The sequence below is a fragment of the Enhydra lutris genome, unplaced genomic scaffold (assembly GCF_002288905.1).
Source record: "Enhydra lutris kenyoni isolate GAN:26980312 unplaced genomic scaffold, ASM228890v2 scaffoldscaffold5, whole genome shotgun sequence".
Taxonomy (NCBI): Eukaryota; Metazoa; Chordata; class Mammalia; order Carnivora; family Mustelidae; genus Enhydra; species Enhydra lutris.
In genome coordinates this window covers 20,761,322-20,783,253 of record NW_019154089.1, presented here as the reverse complement: position 1 = coordinate 20,783,253, position 21,932 = coordinate 20,761,322, and the positions used below count along the sequence as shown (strand labels likewise).

At 43.9% G+C, this 21,932-nt stretch overlaps 1 protein-coding gene across 2 annotated transcripts in view; it reads left to right on the top strand.

Moving 5' to 3' along the window:
- Positions 1 to 21,932, top strand: part of LOC111140927 (teneurin transmembrane protein 2) — a 934,316-nt gene that overhangs the window by 875,460 nt on the left and 36,924 nt on the right. For both annotated transcript variants that reach the window (XM_022493193.1, XM_022493194.1), the window contains 3 exons: positions 1,067 to 1,941; positions 9,289 to 9,464; positions 10,964 to 11,199. In XM_022493193.1, the coding sequence (XP_022348901.1) occupies positions 1,067 to 1,941; positions 9,289 to 9,464; positions 10,964 to 11,199 (1,287 nt within the window). The remainder of the gene's footprint in view (positions 1 to 1,066; positions 1,942 to 9,288; positions 9,465 to 10,963; positions 11,200 to 21,932) is intronic.

Here is a 21,932-nt window from a genome sequence, read left to right as displayed (position 1 = left end):
TTGAGATGAACTAGACAGCAAGATGGAATGAGAAATGTCAGATAGGAATGAGAGAGAGCACAAGAGAGAAAGGAAAGCAGTGGGTTGGGGGGTGGGGGTGATTTCTGCTCAGATAGTGGAGCTGGTGACACACTCCAGCCATGGCAGATTACAGGGTAGGAGTTACTGTGTAATTACCTCTTTTCTCCATCATTATTGCAGGTTTGAGAATGTACTATACAGTGTTATATGTCAATCAGAACTTCCCTGTTAATCTGAAATGATTGCATCCTTACTATATAAACCTTTACTTTGTGCAGTAGTAAACTAGAGCAGAGCTGTCTACAATAATCTCCCAAGTGATATTATCTTGGTATGGGCTCTTATGGGGGCAGAGAAGAGAGGCTCATACAGATGTGCAGCAGGAGAAACTGAACTTTATTAGATAGATCCTCAAACATCCTGAAATACATGTTTGCCCTGTCTATAAGGGCCTTTTCAACCTTTAGTCAACCTCATTAATTTCAGCTCAAATTGCACAACAAACTGACAGTTGCCACTGAGATGGTCCCTTCAGTTTTGCAGAAAAGGCCCAGTTCATTTCTTCCAGCAAATTCTCAAGTTGTAGTTCACTAGCCAGCCTGTGCATTGGTGGCCCACAAAATCAGCGTGGCTTCTTTTGTGTATTAGATAAAAGAGCTGCCTCGAAATGAACATAGCCTCCTTAGGCCCATAGCTTGGTGAGCAGAGGCTGTGATGGATTACATTAGCCCCTTGTGCAGTGAATTATCTGTACAACTGTATATGAGGACTATGACCTTGGTCCAATCATCTGGGACGGGGAAGAGCATCATGGCTAGAGCTGGTGATCTACTCTAGGCACAGTAGATGATATCACAGGAAATGTTTGTTACATGTGTACACTCAACATGGGCAGTTAGCAAGTGGTTTGGTGATGGGCACTTCTCATATAGTGTGGGTAAAAAAGTCCTTTTCCCCAGCTGCATAAAACCAATAGATGTGCCCTACTGTTAAACACTGGGCATGTTAGAGGCTGCTCCTTAATTTGATGCCATGTCATCCACAGGTTCGCCTGGAGTGGCCAACAGACCTTGCTGTCAACCCCATGGACAATTCCCTGTATGTTCTCGAGAACAACGTGATCCTTCGAATCACTGAGAATCACCAAGTCAGCATCATCGCAGGACGCCCCATGCACTGCCAGGTTCCTGGAATTGACTACTCCCTCAGCAAACTAGCCATTCATTCCGCCCTGGAGTCAGCCAGTGCCATCGCCATTTCTCACACTGGGGTCCTCTATATCACCGAGACGGATGAGAAGAAGATTAACCGTCTACGCCAGGTCACAACCAACGGGGAGATCTGCCTTTTAGCTGGGGCAGCCTCAGACTGTGACTGCAAAAATGACGTCAATTGCAACTGCTACTCGGGAGACGATGCCTACGCGACTGACGCCATCTTGAATTCCCCATCGTCCTTAGCTGTAGCTCCGGATGGTACCATCTACATCGCAGACCTTGGAAATATTCGGATCAGGGCGGTCAGCAAAAACAAGCCTGTTCTTAATGCTTTCAACCAGTATGAGGCTGCATCCCCCGGAGAACAGGAGTTGTATGTTTTCAACGCCGATGGCATCCACCAGTACACTGTGAGCCTGGTGACTGGGGAGTACTTGTACAATTTCACTTATAGTGCTGACAACGATGTCACTGAACTGACTGACAATAACGGGAATTCCCTGAAGATCCGTCGGGACAGTAGTGGCGTGCCCCGCCACCTGCTCATGCCTGACAACCAGATCATCACCCTCACAGTGGGCACCAATGGAGGTCTCAAAGTCGTGTCCACACAGAATCTGGAGCTTGGCCTCATGACCTATGATGGAAACACTGGCCTCCTAGCCACCAAGAGTGATGAAACAGGATGGACAACTTTCTATGAGTAAGTACATTTGTAAAGTATTTCTCGACAGCACCCTATCCAAGCTGGCAGCAGGATTGGCTGTCCACGTAACTTTTAGAATTGCTCAGTCACTTTGTTTTCCTTTTTTTTTTTTTTTAAAGATTTATTTATTTGACAGACAGAGATCACATGTAGGCAGAGAGGCAGGCAGAGAGAGAGACATGGACAGGAGGAAGCAGGCTCTGCACTGAGCAGAGAGCCTGATGCGGGGCTCGATCCCAGGACCCTGAGATCATGACCTGAGCTGAAGGCAGAGGCTTTAACCCACTGAGCCACCCAGGTGCCCCTGTTTTCCTGACTTTAATGTCACCTTGTGGCCTCAAGATATTCATGTCCCCTCTCCCTGACTTCGAAGTGATTTGCACTGTTGGGTCTCTGATATTGAACATCCTCCCTACAAGGGCTGGCGATTTCTTTTGCCTGCTTGCCTCTCCAGTTTCAGAATATTGGACAGGCACAGCACCTGGGAGAGCAAGTGCTCATTAACTTTGCTGATTATTCATGTTTGCCATGGGTGCGGAAATGAGAATCTAAAAGGCAAGATCCTGGTGGGATTCCCGTAATTTGCCAGTAGGTCCAGCAACACACTTGATTGCACAGGCAGGTAGATAAACTCTGAATTTCCTCCTTAGCAGAAGCAGATCAATACAGATAAAGTGCTAGGTATATTAAAAGATGTGAGAGCTGGTCATATTTCCCCTAACAATTATCTCCTGCTTAATAGTCCCGCCGTTTGTTTTGCCAAAAAAGCTGTTTTCCGTCACTCCTGCAGCCAGCGCTTGGTCACACTGCCTGCTGCCGCAGGTATTAACCAGTGGGATGCTGGCTGGGGAAAATTGCTAAGGCGTGATTCCCCCAGTCCCTGCTGAGACTGGGATGGAATTTGCAAGTGTCTGGCTCTCTGTGATCGTGAAGGATCTGGTTAAGCTCCCATTTGGAGTCCTTGCTTGCTTTCTGTTGAGGTGTTGCGGCTGGCTGAGAACTTAGTGAGTTGGGGAGGGGCTGTTGCAGAGGGAATGGGGGACAAGCGAGAGAACAGAAAATCCCATTGTTGATAACTCCTAAGTCCAGGAATTTTCACTTCCAGTTGGTGGGCAGATGGGTTTGGGAGCATGGAAAGGAAGCTGTTGCCACCTGCTGGAAATTTCCTGCATTGCATAATTGCTTTCCCTTCCTCTCTTCTGCCTTTGGGCCAAGCTGTCATTCTCGGATTTCAGAAGCATCCTAGTATCCTTCAGGCGCTGGGACTTGATCAGACTTTACCAGCCAGTGATTCTACCCCTGTAGGCACCATCTGAGTGCTATCTTTAGCTCTCACACCAGCTTGGGCTAAAACTATATGATAACCCCAACACCTGTTAGATTTTCACTTTCTAGCAGTTCCACCTAAGGACCCAGTGCATTTCAGAGATAATTTGTGGGCTGACATGACTGAGGACAAAACAATGTCACTCTCAGAAGGCCAGAATTAGGCTTGACTTAGAGACCATAATAAAGAAGTTCGGCCGTGGGTCTGCCTTTAGACACTAGCTCTAACTGGGAGAGTATTTTTCCAGGAGGGGACCCTAGTTGAATTAAAATAGGAGCAGGATGCTTTTTTAAAAAGAAGAAGAAGAAGTTCACAAGTTACATGGAAACTGCATGATTGGTCTCTTAAAGAGCTGCTTTTTGGTAATGTGGATAAATCCAATTATCACAAATTCTCAATTGTAGGGCTTCAAATGCATTAGGTTTTCTTGTTCCTCCTAAAAAGATGGTGAATTCCTTTTGTTGAGTACTTTTACACATGGTCAGCTGGGGAAGAGCAGCCTGCATCCCTCAAGGGCCCAGGACTCTACTTAAAATTACAACCACCCCTACACATGCATACTCTGTCTCTCTCCCTCCTTTATTTTAATCCTTACCACTTGTTACCATCTGACATACTCTCTATTTTAAACCATGGTTTATTTTTGCCCTCTCCATCATGTGTACATCACAGAAGCAGGGATTTTCACCCATTTTGTTCTTAGTCATGTCTCCACCACCTCAAACAGTGACGGACTTATAGTAGGCAGGCAGTAAATACTTGCTGAATAAATGAGTCTTTGATCCCTTTGGCCTCACACAGGCCAAGACTGCAATGGCTCCACTAAGTGGCCTCCAGATCCCATTACTGGAACACATAGCTCCTCGCAACTATGTGTAGACTTACTTGCAAAGAGACCTGAACCTGAAAATACTCCATGGGCAAGTTAGCACAGCTGTAGGAAACTTACTCTTCTTTGAAATTTAAAGAGAACATAATATGCTCTTCCTGTGGCCCCTGAGATCCTGGCCTCAAGCCCAATCCTCTGTTCTCCAAAACTAGAATCTCCAGTTTCTACTACAGCTCTCATTAGGAAGCATGGCAGCCGGCACCACCATCCAGGTCCAGGTGCGTTGGAATTAAATCTTTGCCTGGATCCCAGGTCACGCAACTCCCCATACAGTCCCGGCTTGCCTGAAGGAGTTGAAGGTATTATCTGATACTGAGTAGTCCATTAGGTACCCTGTACACAAAGACTTAAAAGTGTTTTCTTATTTTTATTGAGATAAAATTGACATACTGAAGTCAAATTGACATAGTCAACTGTACACAAACAGAAGTGTTTTTTTTATTGAGATAAAATTGACATAGTCAAACATCAACATAATGATTTGATGTTTGTATATATCGTGAAATGATCAGCACTGTAAGTCTAGTCAACATCCATCATTATACAGTTACCAAAAACCTTCTTCTTGTGATGAGAACTTTGAAGATTTATTCTCTTAGCCACTTTGTAATATGCAGTACCGTATTATTACCTATCCCCACACTGTATATTACATCCCCATGACTTATTTACACCTAGAAATTTGTACCTTTTGACCCCCTTCACCCATTTCACCTACCTCCCATTTCAGGTAACCACCAATATTCTCTACGTCTAGGAGCTCAGGTTATTTTTTAAAGATTCCACCTTTAAGATCATATGGTATTTGTTTCTAATTTATTTCACTTAGCATAATGCCTTCAGGGTCCATCCATGTTGTCACAGGTTACAAGATTTTATTCTTTTTATGGTCGAGTAATTTTCCATTGGACACTTAGGTTGTTTCCGTATCTGGACAGTTGTAAAGAATGCTGCAGTGGACGTGGGGTGCAGTTATCTTTTCAAGTTTGTGTTCTTGTTTTCTTTGGATGGATACCTTAAAGTGCAATTGCCAGATCATGTGGTAATTTTAGATTTAATTTGTGGAGGAACGTCCATACTATGTTCCCTAGTGTTTGCATCAATTTACGTCCCTGCCAACAGTGTGCAAGGGTTTCCTTTTCTCCACAACCTTGCCCACACTTACTTCTTACATTTTTTGATAATAAACATTTTGATAAGTGTGAGGTAATACCTCGTTATGGTTTTGATTTGCATTTCCCATTGATTAGTGGTGTTGAGCACCTTCCCATGTACCTGTTGGCTGTTTGTGTGTCTTCTTTGGAAAAGGGTCTGTTCAGAGCCTCTGTATATTTTTTAATCAGGTGGTTTACTTTTTTTGCTATTGAATTGTATGAGGTGTTTTTTTTTATATCAACCCTTTATCAGAAATATGATTTTCACAAATTCTCTCCCATTCAGTAAGTTGCCTTTTCACTCTGTTGATGGATTACTGTGCAGAAGCTTTTCAGCTTGATTCAGTCCCACTTGTTTATTTTTGCTTTTGTTGCCTTTGCTTTTGAGGTCAAATCAAAAAATTGCCAAGACTAATGTCAAGGAGCTAGCCACCTAGGTTTTCTTCTAGTTTTATGGTTTCAGGTCTTTGAGGTTATCATTTGGGGTTAATTTTTGTGTAACCGTCCGGTTTCATTATTTCGCATGTGGCTATCCAGTTGGAAAACCAACACCATCTATTGAAGAGACTGTCCTTTCTCTGTTGTATATTCTTGGCCCTTTTGTGGTGAATTAAATGACCATACATGTGTGGGTTTTTATCTGGGCTCCCTATTCTGCTCTATTCATCTGTATGTCTGCTTTTGTGTCCATCCCATACTGTTTTGACTACTATAGCTTTGTAATATAATTTGAAATCAGGGAGCATGATGCCTCTAGCTTTGTTCGTCTTTCTCAATATTGCTTTGGCCATTAGAAGTCTTCTCTGGTTCCACACAAATTTTAGGACTGTTTGTTCTATTTCTGTGAATAATGTCATTATGGTTTTGTTAGGGATTGCATTGAATTGTGTGGACATTATAATTCCTCCAGTCCATGAACATGGAGTATCTTTCATCAATGTCTTAGAGCTTTCAGTATAAGAGGTCTTTTACCTCCTTGGTTAAGTTTTTACTAGGTTTTTTTAATTCTTTTTGATGCAATCATAAATGGGATTGTCTTTCTGCAAGTTGGTTATTAGTGTATAGAAACACAACAGATTTTTATGTATTGATTTTTGTATCCTGCAACTTTACTAAATTTATTGGTTCTAACAATTTCTATACATAATATCATCGGCAAACAGTTACAGTTTTACTTCTCTATGATTTGGATGCATTTCTTTTTCTTGCTTAATTGTTGTGTCTTACTCCTGATCTTAGAGGAAAAGCTTTCAGTTTTTCACCAGTGGATATGATGTTAGCTGTGGATCTGTCATATATGGGGCATCTATTATGTTCAGGTACATTCCCTCTATACCCACTTTATTGAGAGTTTTTATCACTAGTGGATGTTGAATTTTGTCAGATGCTTTTTCTGCAACTGTTGAGCCATCCTTGCATCCCCGGAATAAATCCCACTCTCAAGGTACTGTTGAATATGATTTTCTACATTTGATTTAAATATTAATATGATTTGAGGATTTTTGCATCTATATGCATCAGAGATATTGGTCTATAATTTTCTTTTTGTGTGGTGTCCTTGTCCTGTTTTGGTAGCAGAGTAATGCTGGCCTCATAAAATGAGATTGGAATAGTTCCCTCCTCTTCTGTTTTTTGGAAGAGTTTGAGAAGGATTGCCATTAATAAGTCTTTGAATGTTTGGTAGCATTCACCAGTGAAGCCATCTGGCCCTGTAGTTTTGTTTGTTGGAACGCTTTTGATTACTGATTGAAACTCCTTAGTAGTAATCTCTTACGATCCTTTGTATTTCTGTGGTATCAGTGGTAACGTCTCTTCTTTCATTTCTGATTTTGAGTCCTGTCATCTTTTCTTCTTGGTGAGTCTAGCTAAGGGTTGTCAATTTTATCTTTTAAAAAACCATCTCTTGGGGCGCCTGGGTGGCTCAGTGGGTTAAGCCGCTGCCTTCGGCTCGGGTCGTGATCTCAGAGTCCTGGGATCGAGCCCCGCATCGGGCTCTCTGCTCGGCAGGGAGCCTGCTTCCTCCTCTCTCTCTGCCTGCCTCTCTCCCTACTTGTGATTTCTCTGTCAAATAAATAAATAAAATCTTTTAAAAAAATAAATAAATAAAAATTAAAAAAATAAAAAAAATAAAAAACCATCTCTTAGTCTCATTGATCTTTTGTCTTTTTACCCTCTATTTCACTTAAATACCTTTTGTTTCTAGTCAGAAAACATGGAAGTCAGGCATATTGGTTAGAAATAATTCCTAAAATATGGGAATATACAAACATACTCAGAAAACTATCCTTAATGTTGAGATGTCTGTATTTTGAGAGAACTTCTTCTACACATACTCATTTTTCACCCCTGTATACTATCAGAGGAATATATTTCTGTGCTCCACTCTTTCTACTCAATAATATATACATTTTTCACTCTAATGGATAGAAATCACTGTCATTGGGGAGCCTGCATGGCTCAGTGGGTTAAAGCCTCTGCCTTCGGCTCAGGTCGTGATCCCAGAGTCCTGGGATGGAGCTCCACATTGGGCTCTCTGCTCAGCGGGAAGCCTGCTTCCCCCTCTCTCCCTGCCTGCCTCTCTGCCTACTTGTGATCACTGTCTGTCGAATAAATTTTTTAAAAAATCACTGTCACTAATTTTGATGGCTTTAGAGGTTTCTACTTTATGGATATATCCTTATTTAACAAATCTCTGATGAATGGCCACTTGGGTTATTCTAATTTGTCACTATTAGTAAATAACATCTTTGTACACCCATCTGAGAGGCAGTTTAACAGATTAGACGACAAAAGGGAGTCCCGTGACCTGGAGGGCCTGATTCCCATCTGTGTTTACCCAGAAAGCCCTGGTGGTGTAACCACTATAATGTATTATCTGTACCACCCATTGCCTACTGCTCTGGGCAAATGATGAGGGTAGAGCCACACCTGGGCTCCCCACTCAAAGTTCTCCCCTCCCCGTACCCTTTGTCCAACTGGCCTTCCAGATTAATGTGGTTCTGTTTTCAGCCTTCAGGCATCTCCAGAAGCAAAATTTCTTATCATGTTTTCTCAAATAACTTACCAGGTCTGCATTCCTTTATTCTGAAACTGTTTGCCAGGCACCATCTATATTTGCTTTTGTAGTCCTCTGTGACAAAGTCAAATAAGCCACAATGGTTCTGTTCACTGGCTGTCCTACATGCTGTACAAGATCCAGTCTCCAACACTCAGAACCAACCAACTCTGTCCTTGTCCCCAGTCAAGAGGGAGTCATACCTAGAGGTCAAGTCAACTACTTTCTTTGTTCCCCCTTCCTCTCCTCTCTAGTAACATCTCATGTGGGAAAGCTCAAAGGCCTCTACATCCAGCCCTTAAAAAGAGTCTCTTTCCTATGGCCTATGGAGGGCCCAAGTTTTCTGATTATAATGGATCTCCCAGAGTAGGAAAATGTTCTACCAAGTGGAACACCAAGGCTTTTTGCTAAAGGAGATGGAACCAATAATTCCACAATTTAAGAGAAGAGTAGAGATGACATTCACAAAGGAGAAAGGCCACTCTCAGGGAACTTTCTAGCAGCAGAACTTGATCAGGTATACCTAGACTCGGGGCCTGAATTCAAGTGAGTCATCATGAAAACAGTCTAGGAAGGCTGCTTGGAGAGCTTGGTTTGTTTGGGGCTGTAGAACCAGAGAAAGGGGTATAGGCAGCCAGACCTGCTATGCTTGAGCCAAGGCATGGAGTTTGCATTTGGCCCAGGCTGACAATCCAAGCCTAGGAGGTGGCAAGTGGGATGAGGTTATAGGAGTATGGAAGAGGAAGGACATAGATGGTCTCCAGTGCTAGGTCTTACTGATTGTGACAAGGAGCCTCAGTGTGATACACTACCCAGCCACTCTACCTTCCAGTCTCTCTGGCTCTTGTGTGATTCTGAGTGGTGGGAAAGCCTTCAGTTCCAGTAACTGTGCTTCCAAACCAGTGTGTCTGTCCTCCAGCTATGACCACGAAGGCCGCCTGACCAATGTGACACGCCCCACGGGGGTGGTGACCAGTCTGCACCGGGAAATGGAGAAGTCCATCACCATTGACATTGAGAACTCCAACCGTGATGATGATGTCACTGTCATTACCAATCTGTCTTCAGTGGAGGCCTCCTACACAGTGGTACAAGGTAAGCCCCCTACCCACTAAACTTACCCACAGACCCCAGCAAGCCTGGGAGGACTTCCAGAGACCAGGAACACCCATTAGCTTGTTATTTTAGTCAAGTGTCCACCGTAAACAAATTCTACAAGAGGTCAGTCTTGTAGAAAATGTCTTAATCAGATTCAGGAGAATGTCATCTATACTAACTGAAATGTCTAGAGCTTTGGGAATGTCTACGTACTTCCCTGAAAATTTCAGTTGCCATCCCCACTTGCTCTTACCTCTCCATCATCAGCACTCCCCACCAACCCAACACACATAGATACCTTCTCCAAGGCTCTTTATCCTTTTGGCTTCACCTCTTCCTTTTTTGGCCACATCTTGATTCTTCTTCCAAGCACTTGTTTATTGGGTTGATTGCCCTGGAATCAGAGCCCTTTAGCAATCTCTTGCCAAGACTGGGATCTCAAAGGTTTCTGACCACCCCATAGCTACTAGCACTGTTTGACATGACACACAGTGAGGGACAAGCACAGGAGCTGGCAAGAAAAGGAATTGTGCAGATTAATTTTTCTTTTAATTAAGATATAATGTCAGTGGGCTAGCCCGTTGTCAGAGGATAAAAGTGTCCTCTCAGTAGATAAATGGTGACATTTCTGGACTATTATCCCACGACAGAGCCTGTTTCAATGACTCTATTTCTGCTCTGCCAAATGATTAATGATGTAGATTCTGTCTTTCTGCATGATGGCTGCAGTTGCAGGAGTGACAGATACACATTTGCTCACTATCCCAAAAGCCAGCGTCTCAGAAGCCAGCCAAGCTGGACTCCTTTGCCCAAATAATCAGGAAGCAATATATCTGTAAAGGAGTTTCAGACTCACGTTTCCTTCCTGGAACTTTTCGATAAGGAAAAAGGTCACAAGTCTGATTGACTAGTATAGATTCCCTTTGGGAAGATAAACACATGTTATCAGCACCCACTAGCTCAGTCTACCTTATGCTGTTTGAATCTCCAGAGTTCTGTTGAGGAGAGCTGGCATCATGGTGGAGTCAGCAGCAGAAGCATGAAGGCCAGGAAGGGTGCCTTTTCTCTTGATTTGATCTATAGCTAGACCATCAACTTCAGGTTAGATGGTAGGCAAAAGGGAAAAAAAAGAAATAGTCTTTTTTTTCCCATTTAAGATAAAATATATATGTTAAAGATTAGGGATTTGATTGACACAAATTGTGTAGGCAATACACATCTTTAAAGGTACTATTAATAGTCTTCAGTGAGTAAAAGAAAAATATCACAGCATAATTATTTCTGGAGTGCCACATATTAATAATGTTTTTCTTTCCACGGATCAGTAGCATCTCTGCTACTCACCTTAACATTGTATGTGTGCTAATTGAAGGCAGCCTTAGACTGACAGCTGCAAAGTACCATGGAAACCTATAAAAATAGGGGTTCTGTTCTCTTATGACTAACAGAGTGGATAATTTCTTTCCCTACCCCCACCCCCACTTACATTTCTCCAGATCAAGTGCGGAACAGCTACCAGCTCTGTAATAACGGTACCCTGAGGGTGATGTATGCCAATGGGATGGGTGTCAGCTTCCACAGTGAGCCCCATGTCCTAGCGGGCACCATCACCCCCACCATTGGGCGTTGCAACATCTCCCTGCCCATGGAGAATGGCCTCAACTCCATTGAGTGGCGCCTAAGAAAAGAACAGATTAAAGGCAAAGTCACCATCTTTGGCAGGAAGCTCCGGGTAAGTGGTTCTACCCAATTCGTCACCGCTAAGTAGTAGGGGATACACCCTTTCCTCAGGAGCTGAGGCAATTTCCCAGGTCCCAAGCCTCCATTACTCCTTTCTTCCATGGGAAAGACAAGTCTTTCTCTCAAAAGACAGAAGCCCTATCCCTTTGGGAAAAACCATGTCTGTTTACTAGGAGAGAAAAAGGTGCAGATTTACCTTCCACTCTAGCTTGGGATAGCTTCAGTCTTCTTGTCACACTTGCTATCTGCTCCCTCGACTCTCACTCTTTGGCCAATTCGACAAACTACTTGGTGCCTGGTGCTGGCTTTGTGTGGAGTAATTTGATGAATACTGGAAGAACAGAAATTTTATAATGTACTCTTCACACACAAGGAGTTAACAGTCCAGTAGAATATGTAGACGCAGGGTAATCCAGTGGGTTAAGTGAGAGAAGCGGGGCACCTGCGTAAAGCCTCTGCCTTCAGCTCAGGTCATGATCCCAGCATCCTGGGATCAAGCCCCACATTGGGCTCTCTGCTCAGCGGGGAGCCTGCTTCCCCCTCTCTCTCTCTGCCTGCCTCTCTGCCTACTTGTGATGTCTATCTGTCAAATAAATAAATAAAATCTTTAAAAAAAAAAAAAAAAGTAAGCAAAGCATCCAGGGCCTGACAGAATCAGAGGAGGAGATATCACCCAGCCTAAGGTGATCAGGGAAGGCTTGCCAAGAGGAAATCACAAGCAAACCACAGTAGAAATTTTCAACCAACCGTAGCTTCCCCAGACTGGGCAGCTTATCCACAAAAAACTAACACGCAACACTCATTGAGGACTTTCATGATGCAAGCTCTATGTTACATGCTTTACTTATTTTCAACAGCCCCACAGGGGGACTTAACTCTGTTTTTCAGATGAGGAAACACAGGTTCTGGGAAGCTACATAACCTGTCCAAAGCCACCAGGGCTAGAAAATGGCACAGCCAGGACCCAGTCCCAGTTCCATCTTTGTGTCTGGCTCACTTGCCCATATCCTTAACGGCCAAGGATGAAGTTCACAGTCATCCAGATAATCTGGGTCCTGCCCTAGTCACTTACCAAGCACTAGGAGGGTCTGATTCTTAATATCATGCTAACCCCTTCCCCCATGGCAGGGAAACCGAGGGATCCCAGTCCTCATCAAATTCAGCACACATTTACTGAGCACCTACTATAAGCCAGCACTGGAAGTCAATATGGCACCCCAAGTAAAATCCCTTCCCTCCTGCCCCTGATGGTCAAGGGTGGGGAAAGAAACCAGACGGGCAGATAGGCAGTACACTAATGAATAACTAAAGTAACTGCAGATTAAGATAAGTGCTGGCCTGAGAGTAAACAATGCAGCCCCACAGGGTTTAACCACTACTTGGGAATCACACTTAGGTAATAACTTTGGCTGCTATTGGGTTGAAATCCACCCTGCCAGGCCTATCTCCCCACAGGGCCAGGCCACTCCATATTACGATTCTGCCTTTGTCTAGTTGGAGCTCCATTCCTCACATTAGGTTATCAGCATTCTCCCATGTTTTTCTTCCTATGCTGGTATCTGCAAAGTTGCAAACGGCCGTATCTTCCTAAAGAAAAAAATGAAATGAGATTAGTAGCTAAATCCTTAATGACTGGATTTCAGGGCTGTATAATTGATTTTTGATATGCTGCACTGTAGAAGTTGATTATAAGTAGTAATCGTGCTTTTTCCCTGATAAATCAGTTATGCATTTTGACTAAGTTTGCAAAATAAAGATAAATGTGGCCCTAAAATAAAATGGCTATAATCCCAACTCTGAATATTAAAAATCTTAATAATGATACTTGTGGTAATTAGCAGAAGTTAGGCACGCAAGTCTTATAACTGAATTTCTGCCAGGGTTAGATTTGCTGGCATCATGTTTATGCAAATCAAAACACAGCTTTATCTATCAACACCTCAACATTTAATTGTCTGGTGTTAGTTCCTGTAACAATAATCACATATCCATTTAGCTCTCTTAAATGAAAATCACTATGAGATTATAAAAGGTTGAGTGGACTGAAAATGTAATTTGAAAATGAAGGAGAAAGCCTGGAATTTATTTGCATCTCATTTATTTTAATTCAATTCATAAATTGTTTAGTGAATGAAATAAAAGCAACTCCTGGAAATTGCAGGGGAGCAAGTGGAAGAAGGTATAAAAGAAAGGGGGAGCATGCTGTGGATGAAGAGAACTGGGGCGTGTCCTTTTAGGTTCTCCAGGAGCCCAAGGCAAGGAGGTTTGCAGCCCCTAAATTAAGGGTACCTGTTGGCGCGCACAGGGCAACAGGCTCTTCTCACTTCCAGGGCTAACGTTTCTTTTCCCTCTGTCTTGATTTCCACTGTCAAACGGGGCCCTGAAATTTTTCATTCATTCCTTCAGATTACTAGAATGGACTCTTAGGAGAACACTGCGTTTTACAACGGTCATCATTTTCCTGTGTATAACTAATTCTTTTTTTTTTACATTTTCTCTTTGCTTTAAGTCTCCTCTGTATGTGGGCTGCAAATTAAACCAATACTATACATTTTTTTGAAAACATGTTTGCTAAGTGCCAACTCTATGCCAAGCACTATGGAGTGAGTAGACTAGAGAGAGAGAAAGAAAACTAAATCCTTGCCAGCAAGAAGTTTGCATTCCAGTGGAGAAAGCAATGTGAATCGTGTGGTGTAAGCTGTAACAGAGGCAATGTCACAAGGAAAGCAGTAGTTGGTTGTGTCAGGAGAGGATGGACTGAGGCCAGATAACAAATAAGCCCTACAATCTCAGGAGCTTTCCAGTCACAGTGCAGAGAAGGCAAGCAGCTCGGCCTCGTGGGGACTCACTGCGTTGCTGTCCTGTGATCCCGCCACAGTAGGCAAATGACCTCTCGGGTTGCTCTGGAAGGACAAGGGGCTGAATGAGCAGAGCTGGGCATGGCCTGCATCACTTCAACTGAACCACAAGACAGCCTAGGAAATGTCGTCTTTGTGAGAGCCTAAGGAAAAATAAAAGGAAAGAGTTGGTGAACACATAGCAGGGTCTCCGCCATCTTGATCAGGAAGAGCTTCAGGACTGAAGAGCGGTAGGAATTAGCCTGGCAAAGATATGGGGAGAGGGTGATCAGATCAGAAATGTTCCCTATGACACAACAGAGAGGTCAAAAAGGGGAAGAGCATTTCAGGAAACCTTAAGTCAGGTGCACCAGAGGGAAGGGGAACTTGCTACACTGTGCTACAGAAAAAGAATACGTCGGCCAGAGGCAGCACATGGAAAGGAATATTTTGCTAGGATGACATTTATCCAGAGGACTGTGGAGAACTGTCCCAGGGTTTAATTAGCAGAGTGATGTGTTGGGATGTGTAGTCTTAGAAAGACTCTCAGGTTTCCTCGGGTGTGGAGGAAGATAGATTAGAAGGAGACAAGATAGGAGGAGAGGGACTGCACAGAAGCAATTGCAGTAATCCAAACAAAGAACTAAATCACTAAGAGTAAAGAGAGAAAGATGAGGGAGGGAGGGATCTGAGAGATACTTAGCATACACATTAACAGGATTTGATAAGGAACAGGGTTGCTGTATCAGGCTCTCCTTTTTAGGCTCCCTCCCCACAATCCTATGGACTAGGAAACTGAGTGACTGTCTAGACTCTGTGAAGGAGAGAAGCTGGGGACTGAACCCCAAGACAGACGTGTGACATTCTGGCAGACCCAGCCCTGCTTCTTAGTATAGGGGAAAAAAACGTTGCTCTTTCATGAAAAGCAGGGAGTTTGTAGCGAACTTGTGGTGCAGCAACAGAGGAGATCAAGCACTGAAGCAAGCTGACTTACCTCTCCCAGGTGCCATCAAGCTTCTAGGAGTCTGGCCAGTTGAGTGTTGATGTGAGGACCCAAGGCTAAGCTTCCCTAGAATTCAGAAGAAACCAAAAATCCCAATGAAGCTACCATGATAGACCCCAGTGAGATTCTAAGCCACCCAGGTAGCCCTTCTTCCAGCAACCTAGTCAGGGATGTCTCTTGGGTGAGGAACATGTCAGCAGCCTTTCCATATAGGCTGGTGAAATGTAAGATGGTGGACGGATAGACCAACAAAGAACCTTCCACCAAAAGCTTTATGATGCTTTGGCAAAATTTAATGTGTTAGTCCATTCTTTCCAGCACAAACTCAACGTGAGACTCATTTTCATTATGTCTCCCAAGGACGTCTCAAGGAATCTCATTTGAAAGAGTCTTTTACACTCCACTCCTTTCTCTGTTCTCCCTGGCTTTTCAAAACACACAAAACAGTTCATCAGGGCATCTGTAAGCTACGTGAGCACCTCACCACCGTATCCCTGATGACAAGTGCCATGTGATAGGCACTCAGACAACAGGTGAGGAGGGAAAAGGGGATGTCCATGCCTCCTTAAGGGTCCTCCCTAGAAGGTGCATGTGTGTGTGAATTCCACACCACCCCAATCTCACCAAAGCAGGCATGAGTTCACAATCACATTTTCCCAGTATCTGTCAGGAATCTTCCCATTGCAAAACACAGGAAGCCCACTCAGACTAGCATAATAAGAAAGGGCATTCATTGTCTTGCCTAATTGGGCCCCCACAAGCCCAAATGATGTCATCAGGCTGACACCTCTTTTTCTCCTTTTTTTGTGGTTCCCTTCCATCCCCCAGCATTATTTCTCTTGGCACTTGAACTAATTTTCTCCCACAGTAGACCAGTGACCTTGTCACACAGGGGAGTCAGGCAGAGATGGCCAAAGGTGACTTCAGGCTGACATCAGCCTAGCTTAGTGAACGCAGAAGAAAGGATCTCCCACACCACTTATACAAAAAAAAAAAAAAAAAAAAAAAAAAAAAAAAAAATCCCAGGAGACTGACCTGGTACAGATGCAGGTCTATGATTGGCCAGCACAAGGTCACATGTGGACGCATGTATCTTGTGTTGGACATCTCAGTAAAACCACCTAAACAGGGAAACCTTACAGAAAGGGAGTGCTGCACCCAAAGAAGGAAGGAGTAGGTTAAATCACACACACATACACACCCCAGATATATTCTACACCCTCCATCCCTCCAGAGCCTAATCATAAGGCAGACTTCTGGTCCTGAGGCTCTGTTCATGTATCATTCCCCCCAACCCCCAACCTTCCCCACCAGCAAGAGAAGAGAGAGCAGAAACCAACCTCTTCTGAGATTTAAAACTCCTGCTTTTCCCTGAAATGGATTCAGTGCATGATTCTCTCTGAAAAGGAAGCAGACATCCACCCTCTAAGATGTTGCCTCCTGATTACGATTTACATAGAGATAGCAGAAGCAAAAAACAACTACACGTGTAGGTAGCAGAACAAAAGAAAAATCATTTCCAAGATCATTTTTCATCATGATATTGGTATTAGTGTCCTTCTCAAGAAGAGGTGGGAGTAATTTTGTTAGGGTTTCCATATGATTAATAAGACATTGCAATTACCCACTGGCTTGTGTTAGTTTTACCTTTGTGGCAAATGACAGTGACCCAGGAGCAAGGTGGGAGGCAGCTGTGCATGCGAACACTCAGTTCTGCATGGAGCCCGCTGAAGTAGCTCTGCTAATAGCCACAGTTACCGTGAAAGCCTGGGCTTTATCAGTCCCTTCCTGCCGCAGTGCTCTCAGTCTGCACCAATATTTTATATTTCAAACATCTATGTGTCGGCAGTGTACGAGGCACTCAGTGTATACAGGTGAACGAAACCGACAAGACTCAATGTTACACTGTGAGCAGTGCTTGTGCAGACAGGACTTGTGATAAATTTAATATCAGCTTAAATAATAAAGAATTAGAAGGGCAAGCCTTTGCAAACATTAAACAATGTATTCCCCATGCAAGTATTACTTTTGGCTGACTTGCTATTTTGGACGGTGTGGTGGAAAAGTGGAAAGACCCTCCTGTCATAGCAAAGGGAAACAGATAATAATCAAATAACTGATCAAATAATAGAAAGAAATTGTGATGGGTGCTATGGAGAAAAATACAGGGTGCAGGTAAGGGGGAATATCTGGTGTAGATTAGGTCACTCTAAGAGAAGGATATTTGAGCTGAGAACTGAAGAGTAGGAACTTTCCAGGCATGGGATGGGAGGCAGCCTCCTATTCTAGTGGATCCCCATGAGCAAATGCCCTGAAGCAGACAAGACTGTTGCATATAGCCTGAGCAGAAGGAGAGCTAGTGTGACTGGAGCAAACCAGCTGGGGGCAAGGTCAAAGAGACAGGCCCTTAGTGACCTTGGTAAGGATCTTAGAAATATACAAGTCCTCCCCAGATGGACACACTGGTGAATGAAAAGGACCATTTATCTGCAGACTAGACTATCTTCCTTCTTAGAGGCTAGGAGGCACACGACATGCTGGGATTCTGGAAAGTTCAGATTGAGAGGGGACAAGTACAAAACCTGTTCAGGTCATCCAGGCTGAGCTTACATACCAAATGCCTCTCTTCTCTACCAGCCCACCCACCTCTACTAGAATATTCCCACAGCACCTGAAATGAAGTTTTCTGCCTGTGAGGTGCCTTTGCTTACTATATAAGCTCTCACTTGCTGACTTCCCAACTGGAATATTCTCCCCAACCCTTTCCTTGCCCTCACCTGTAAAGTCTTAGTCATCCTTCAAGCTCCCACTGACACAGCACTTCTAGGAAATGGTCCTTGTGAGCCCAGTTCTAAGTGTCCTTCCTCCTTCTCATAGTTTTTTGTGTTTGCTCTCATTACAGCATGATGTTTTCATGGTTGGCTCACATGTCTTTACCCTCCTCTGACCTGTAAGTTCCATGAGAGCAAAGACCATAAATGTCTTACTCTGTCTTGAGTGCCGATCCCAGTAACAAGCATACCGTAGGTGCTCAGTAAATATTTAGTGAATTAATAAATGGGATTTTAAGTTGACATCATGAAAATCCACTCTCTCTAACTTCTATTAATTCCAGGTTTTGGGAGCCTCCCAGAATTACTCTAATTGTTCTTTGGAATGAAGCCTTTTAGTTATTTGGAGATCACAGATGTCCTAGTCACATTTTCTCTTCCCGGTTTTCCACATTAGAACCTTAGATCATGAGAGTTGCCATGGTTCTTATACTGGGTCCCATTCAACCCCCTTATTCACAAATGTGTGCTGAGTACCAAGGACTTTCGAAAATAACAATGGACACTAAGAAACATAAAGTCCCTACCCATCAAAGGCTCACAGGCCATTACAGATAAGGAAACTGAGGCATTAAAGGTGAAAGACTCCTTTGCAGTGACAAAACTAATCAGTGTCAAAACTGCAGAGTCAAAACTGCAGCTCAAATTTAGGTCTTTCCACCTCTCTACCTCACCATCATCCAAAACAGCAAGTCATCCAAAAAATAATGTTTGCTTAGGGAATACATTATTTAATATGTTTGCGGAGGCTTACCCTTCTAATTATGCATTATTTAAGCTAATATTAAATTTATAGCAAGTTGTTTTGTCTGCACAAGCACTGATCCCAATGTAGCATTGCGTCTTCTTGTATGGCAACAGGAGAGAGCGGCTTTAGAAATCCCAGAGGACTGACCCAGAAAGGAAATGAAGATGTCCTCTAGGCCTGGCTTTTCCTCTGGGAAGGTGACTACCTAAACTCGTTAAGGCAGGAATTCAGCTTTTAAATGTCTCCAGCTGTGGAAAATCTCATGCCTTCCCTCACTCACCTTTTTGGGATTTTCCCACACTCAAAACATGACAGGCAAAGTGTTCCTCCGTAAGTCTAGCTGAAACCTCTCCTGCTGTGCTACAGTGCCTTTTCCTGGAGAGGATCCAGCCCAGTGTTAATTTCCTCCTTCATGTTTCTCAAATCACCAGCTCCCGTCATTGCCCCTCGAGCTAAGTTAGAGTCACTGGTTATGGGCCCAGCAGGGCCATTTTGACGACAGCGTTTCCTTTTCTCGGGGTTTTTATGAGCCTCCTTGTGACAGGCGTGTACTTGGTGAGATCAAAACATTCTGGGGGGAGATTCCACAGGGAAAACTACTTCCCAAAGTCTGCCCTCTGCAAAAATAAAAACCATGCTAAATAGTTGAGTTTTATTAACTGGGGAAGCCAGGCTGAGGAAAATGCCCGATAATTAAAAATAATGGCTTCCTTACAAACACAAAATTGTATTAATTTAAAAATTGGTTTCTTTATCACTGAATACCTACCAAGCTGGCTGGGAAGGCAATTGTGCTGATCCTGGCAGTGAAAATAATTCAAAATAACTTTTATGTTCTCCAGGAAGCCTCAAGGTTAATTTAAATATTGTTAGATGGGTAATTTAATTCAGAATAAGAGAACAGTGTGGCTAAATTAAAGCTCCTGAATACTCTCAAGTGGGGGCAGATGCCCATGAAGGACTGAGCATGCTTGTCCAGCCCTCCAACGCCCCACAGCCCCCAGCTGAGGCACCTCCTTTTCACAAATGGCATGCTCATAACTAAAGACACTTGATTAGGCTACACAACAGACCTGAACTTTCAGCTGCCAGTAAGTTTATCATTTTTAATTATTAGAGGGACCGGGCATTTTTATAAGAATTGTACATTTCAAAAGTTGACTCAGAGTGACATGACCAAGATGACGACCTCAGTCACTCTGGACTTTGTCCCCCCTCACAAGAATAACAATTATTGATGGACAAGACACCACTGAGACAATCCTAGAACATGGGGGTGAGGCTGTAGTTCTGCCCTGACCACAGAGACCAGGACAGACTGGAATAGAAGTCTAAGAGCAACAGCTACACACTGATCACGTTGTCCCAAGCCAGTGTCCTACCACGCAAAGAGGTCTCCCTTGAGTGTTTAGGTCCTCCATAGGGGGATGAGAGTCCAGAGGGGACATCCAGTGCCCCCCCACACACACACACATACAGCATTGTGGGTTACTTTGTGAAAGCCCCTACTCTGGTCTTGCCCCAGAGTTTGACCCCTAGGAAACTGATTGCGATAAAGAAGGCAAAGCTGGCCAACAGCCAGCACACAGATCTTGGCAGACCCAGTTTCTACACACACAGCCCAAATACTACTCCCAACCAGCACCTTATCTGCAGAACCAAGTTGTTGGTGCAGTCCTACCACAGAACTCAGCAGGATGCAAATCTGCCGGATTCAGGGCCTCACATGAGGATTTTCAATGGCCCTGGAGCCCCTGCCCAGGCAGGGGAACTGAATCATAACCCCATGCGCTCTGGGTGTGGCTCCCAGCCCAATCTGACTTGGGCTGGTGGGAACACCTGAAAGCTGAATACTCCAGTAATGACAAGGTGAGAGGAGGACAGAGCTGATCACCCCCAAACCTAAACCAGTACCAGACAGGGAAGGTTCCCCTGCTATGCTCACACAGGAGTTGGTTCACAGCCCTACTCCCTGTTTAGTATAGCTCCTGGCCATTCCTGACCATAAAGCCCATGCAGAAAATTCTGCAAGTTCTCAGAGCAGGCCCTCCCACCTACCCAGGCAAAGGAGCTGAATCAAAGCCACACCCACTACTAAGTGTGACTCCCCACCCTGACTGGCCAGAAGGGCTGGTGGGAATGCCTGGAGATTACATACCTCAGCAAGCTCAAGCCTTGCTGTGTCCCTAGAGGCAGGGACACAAGCTGATAGCCTATGGAGCAAAGCCAGTGGCTGTACTCAGCCTTGGAACTTGGAGCAAGTCAAGACCACAGAGAACCTTACAAGCTCTGAAACAAGTTCTGCTGCACCAAGACAAGGAAACTAATCCATAGCCTTACCAAGGCACCTAACCAGAGCCCAAGGGAAGCTGCAGAGCCCTTCTCACAGCGGCACTTGAAAAGAAGGCATAGTCCCTGGTTTTCCCCACCTATAAAACAAAAAGAATGGCCCCACCCAGACAGGGAATTCAGTGAAAACTCTTCCCTGTTAAGGAGTCTCCAAGCAGGCTGTAAAGGACCTAGATCCCATCCTGCTGCCCTTCCAGAGCAGAGAAGCGGAATTCATAGCCCCATCTATGGCTGAATATAGTACCCAGTCCCAACAGTGTAGTAAGCCTGACCAGAGAACTGAGAAACCACTGAGCTCATCCTATCGCCTCAGGTGGGCAAAGACCCAAGCCAGTAGTCTGCTTCAACTTTTGTCAACCAGCAGGACACTCCCTCACCACTGACCTCAAAGCTCAGGCAGTCGCCTTGCCCAGAAATTGACCCTGAAGCAAGCAAGACACACTTGCCTAAGGACGTTACCAGCAGGCACATCCAGAAACCCAAACTGGGGGGACTGGGGAAGAACTGTCTCTACCAAAGCAAATCTTTAAAGTCTTGAAGAGACTGCTTACTCAAATGTGCAGGTACAAATGTAAGGAATTGAGGATCACAATAAATCAGGTAAATATGATACCACCAAAGGAAACTAATGAAGTTTCAATACTGACCTTAAAGAAATGGGTATGTATTAACTGCCAAATAGTCCTCTTAAGAATAGTCCTCTTGAAGTTTAGAGAACTACAAGAGCACCCAGACAACTGAACAAAATTAGGAAAATAATGCATGAACAAAATGAGAAGTTCAACAAAGAAGTAGAAATCATTAAAAAAAAAAAAAAAAAAAAAAAAAACCTAGACCTGAAAAATACAGTGACTGAAGAATTCAATAGAATGCTTCAAAACTAGACTTGACCCTGCAGAAGAATCAATAACCTGGAAGATAGGAAATTTGAAATCACCTAGTCAGAGGAATAAAAAG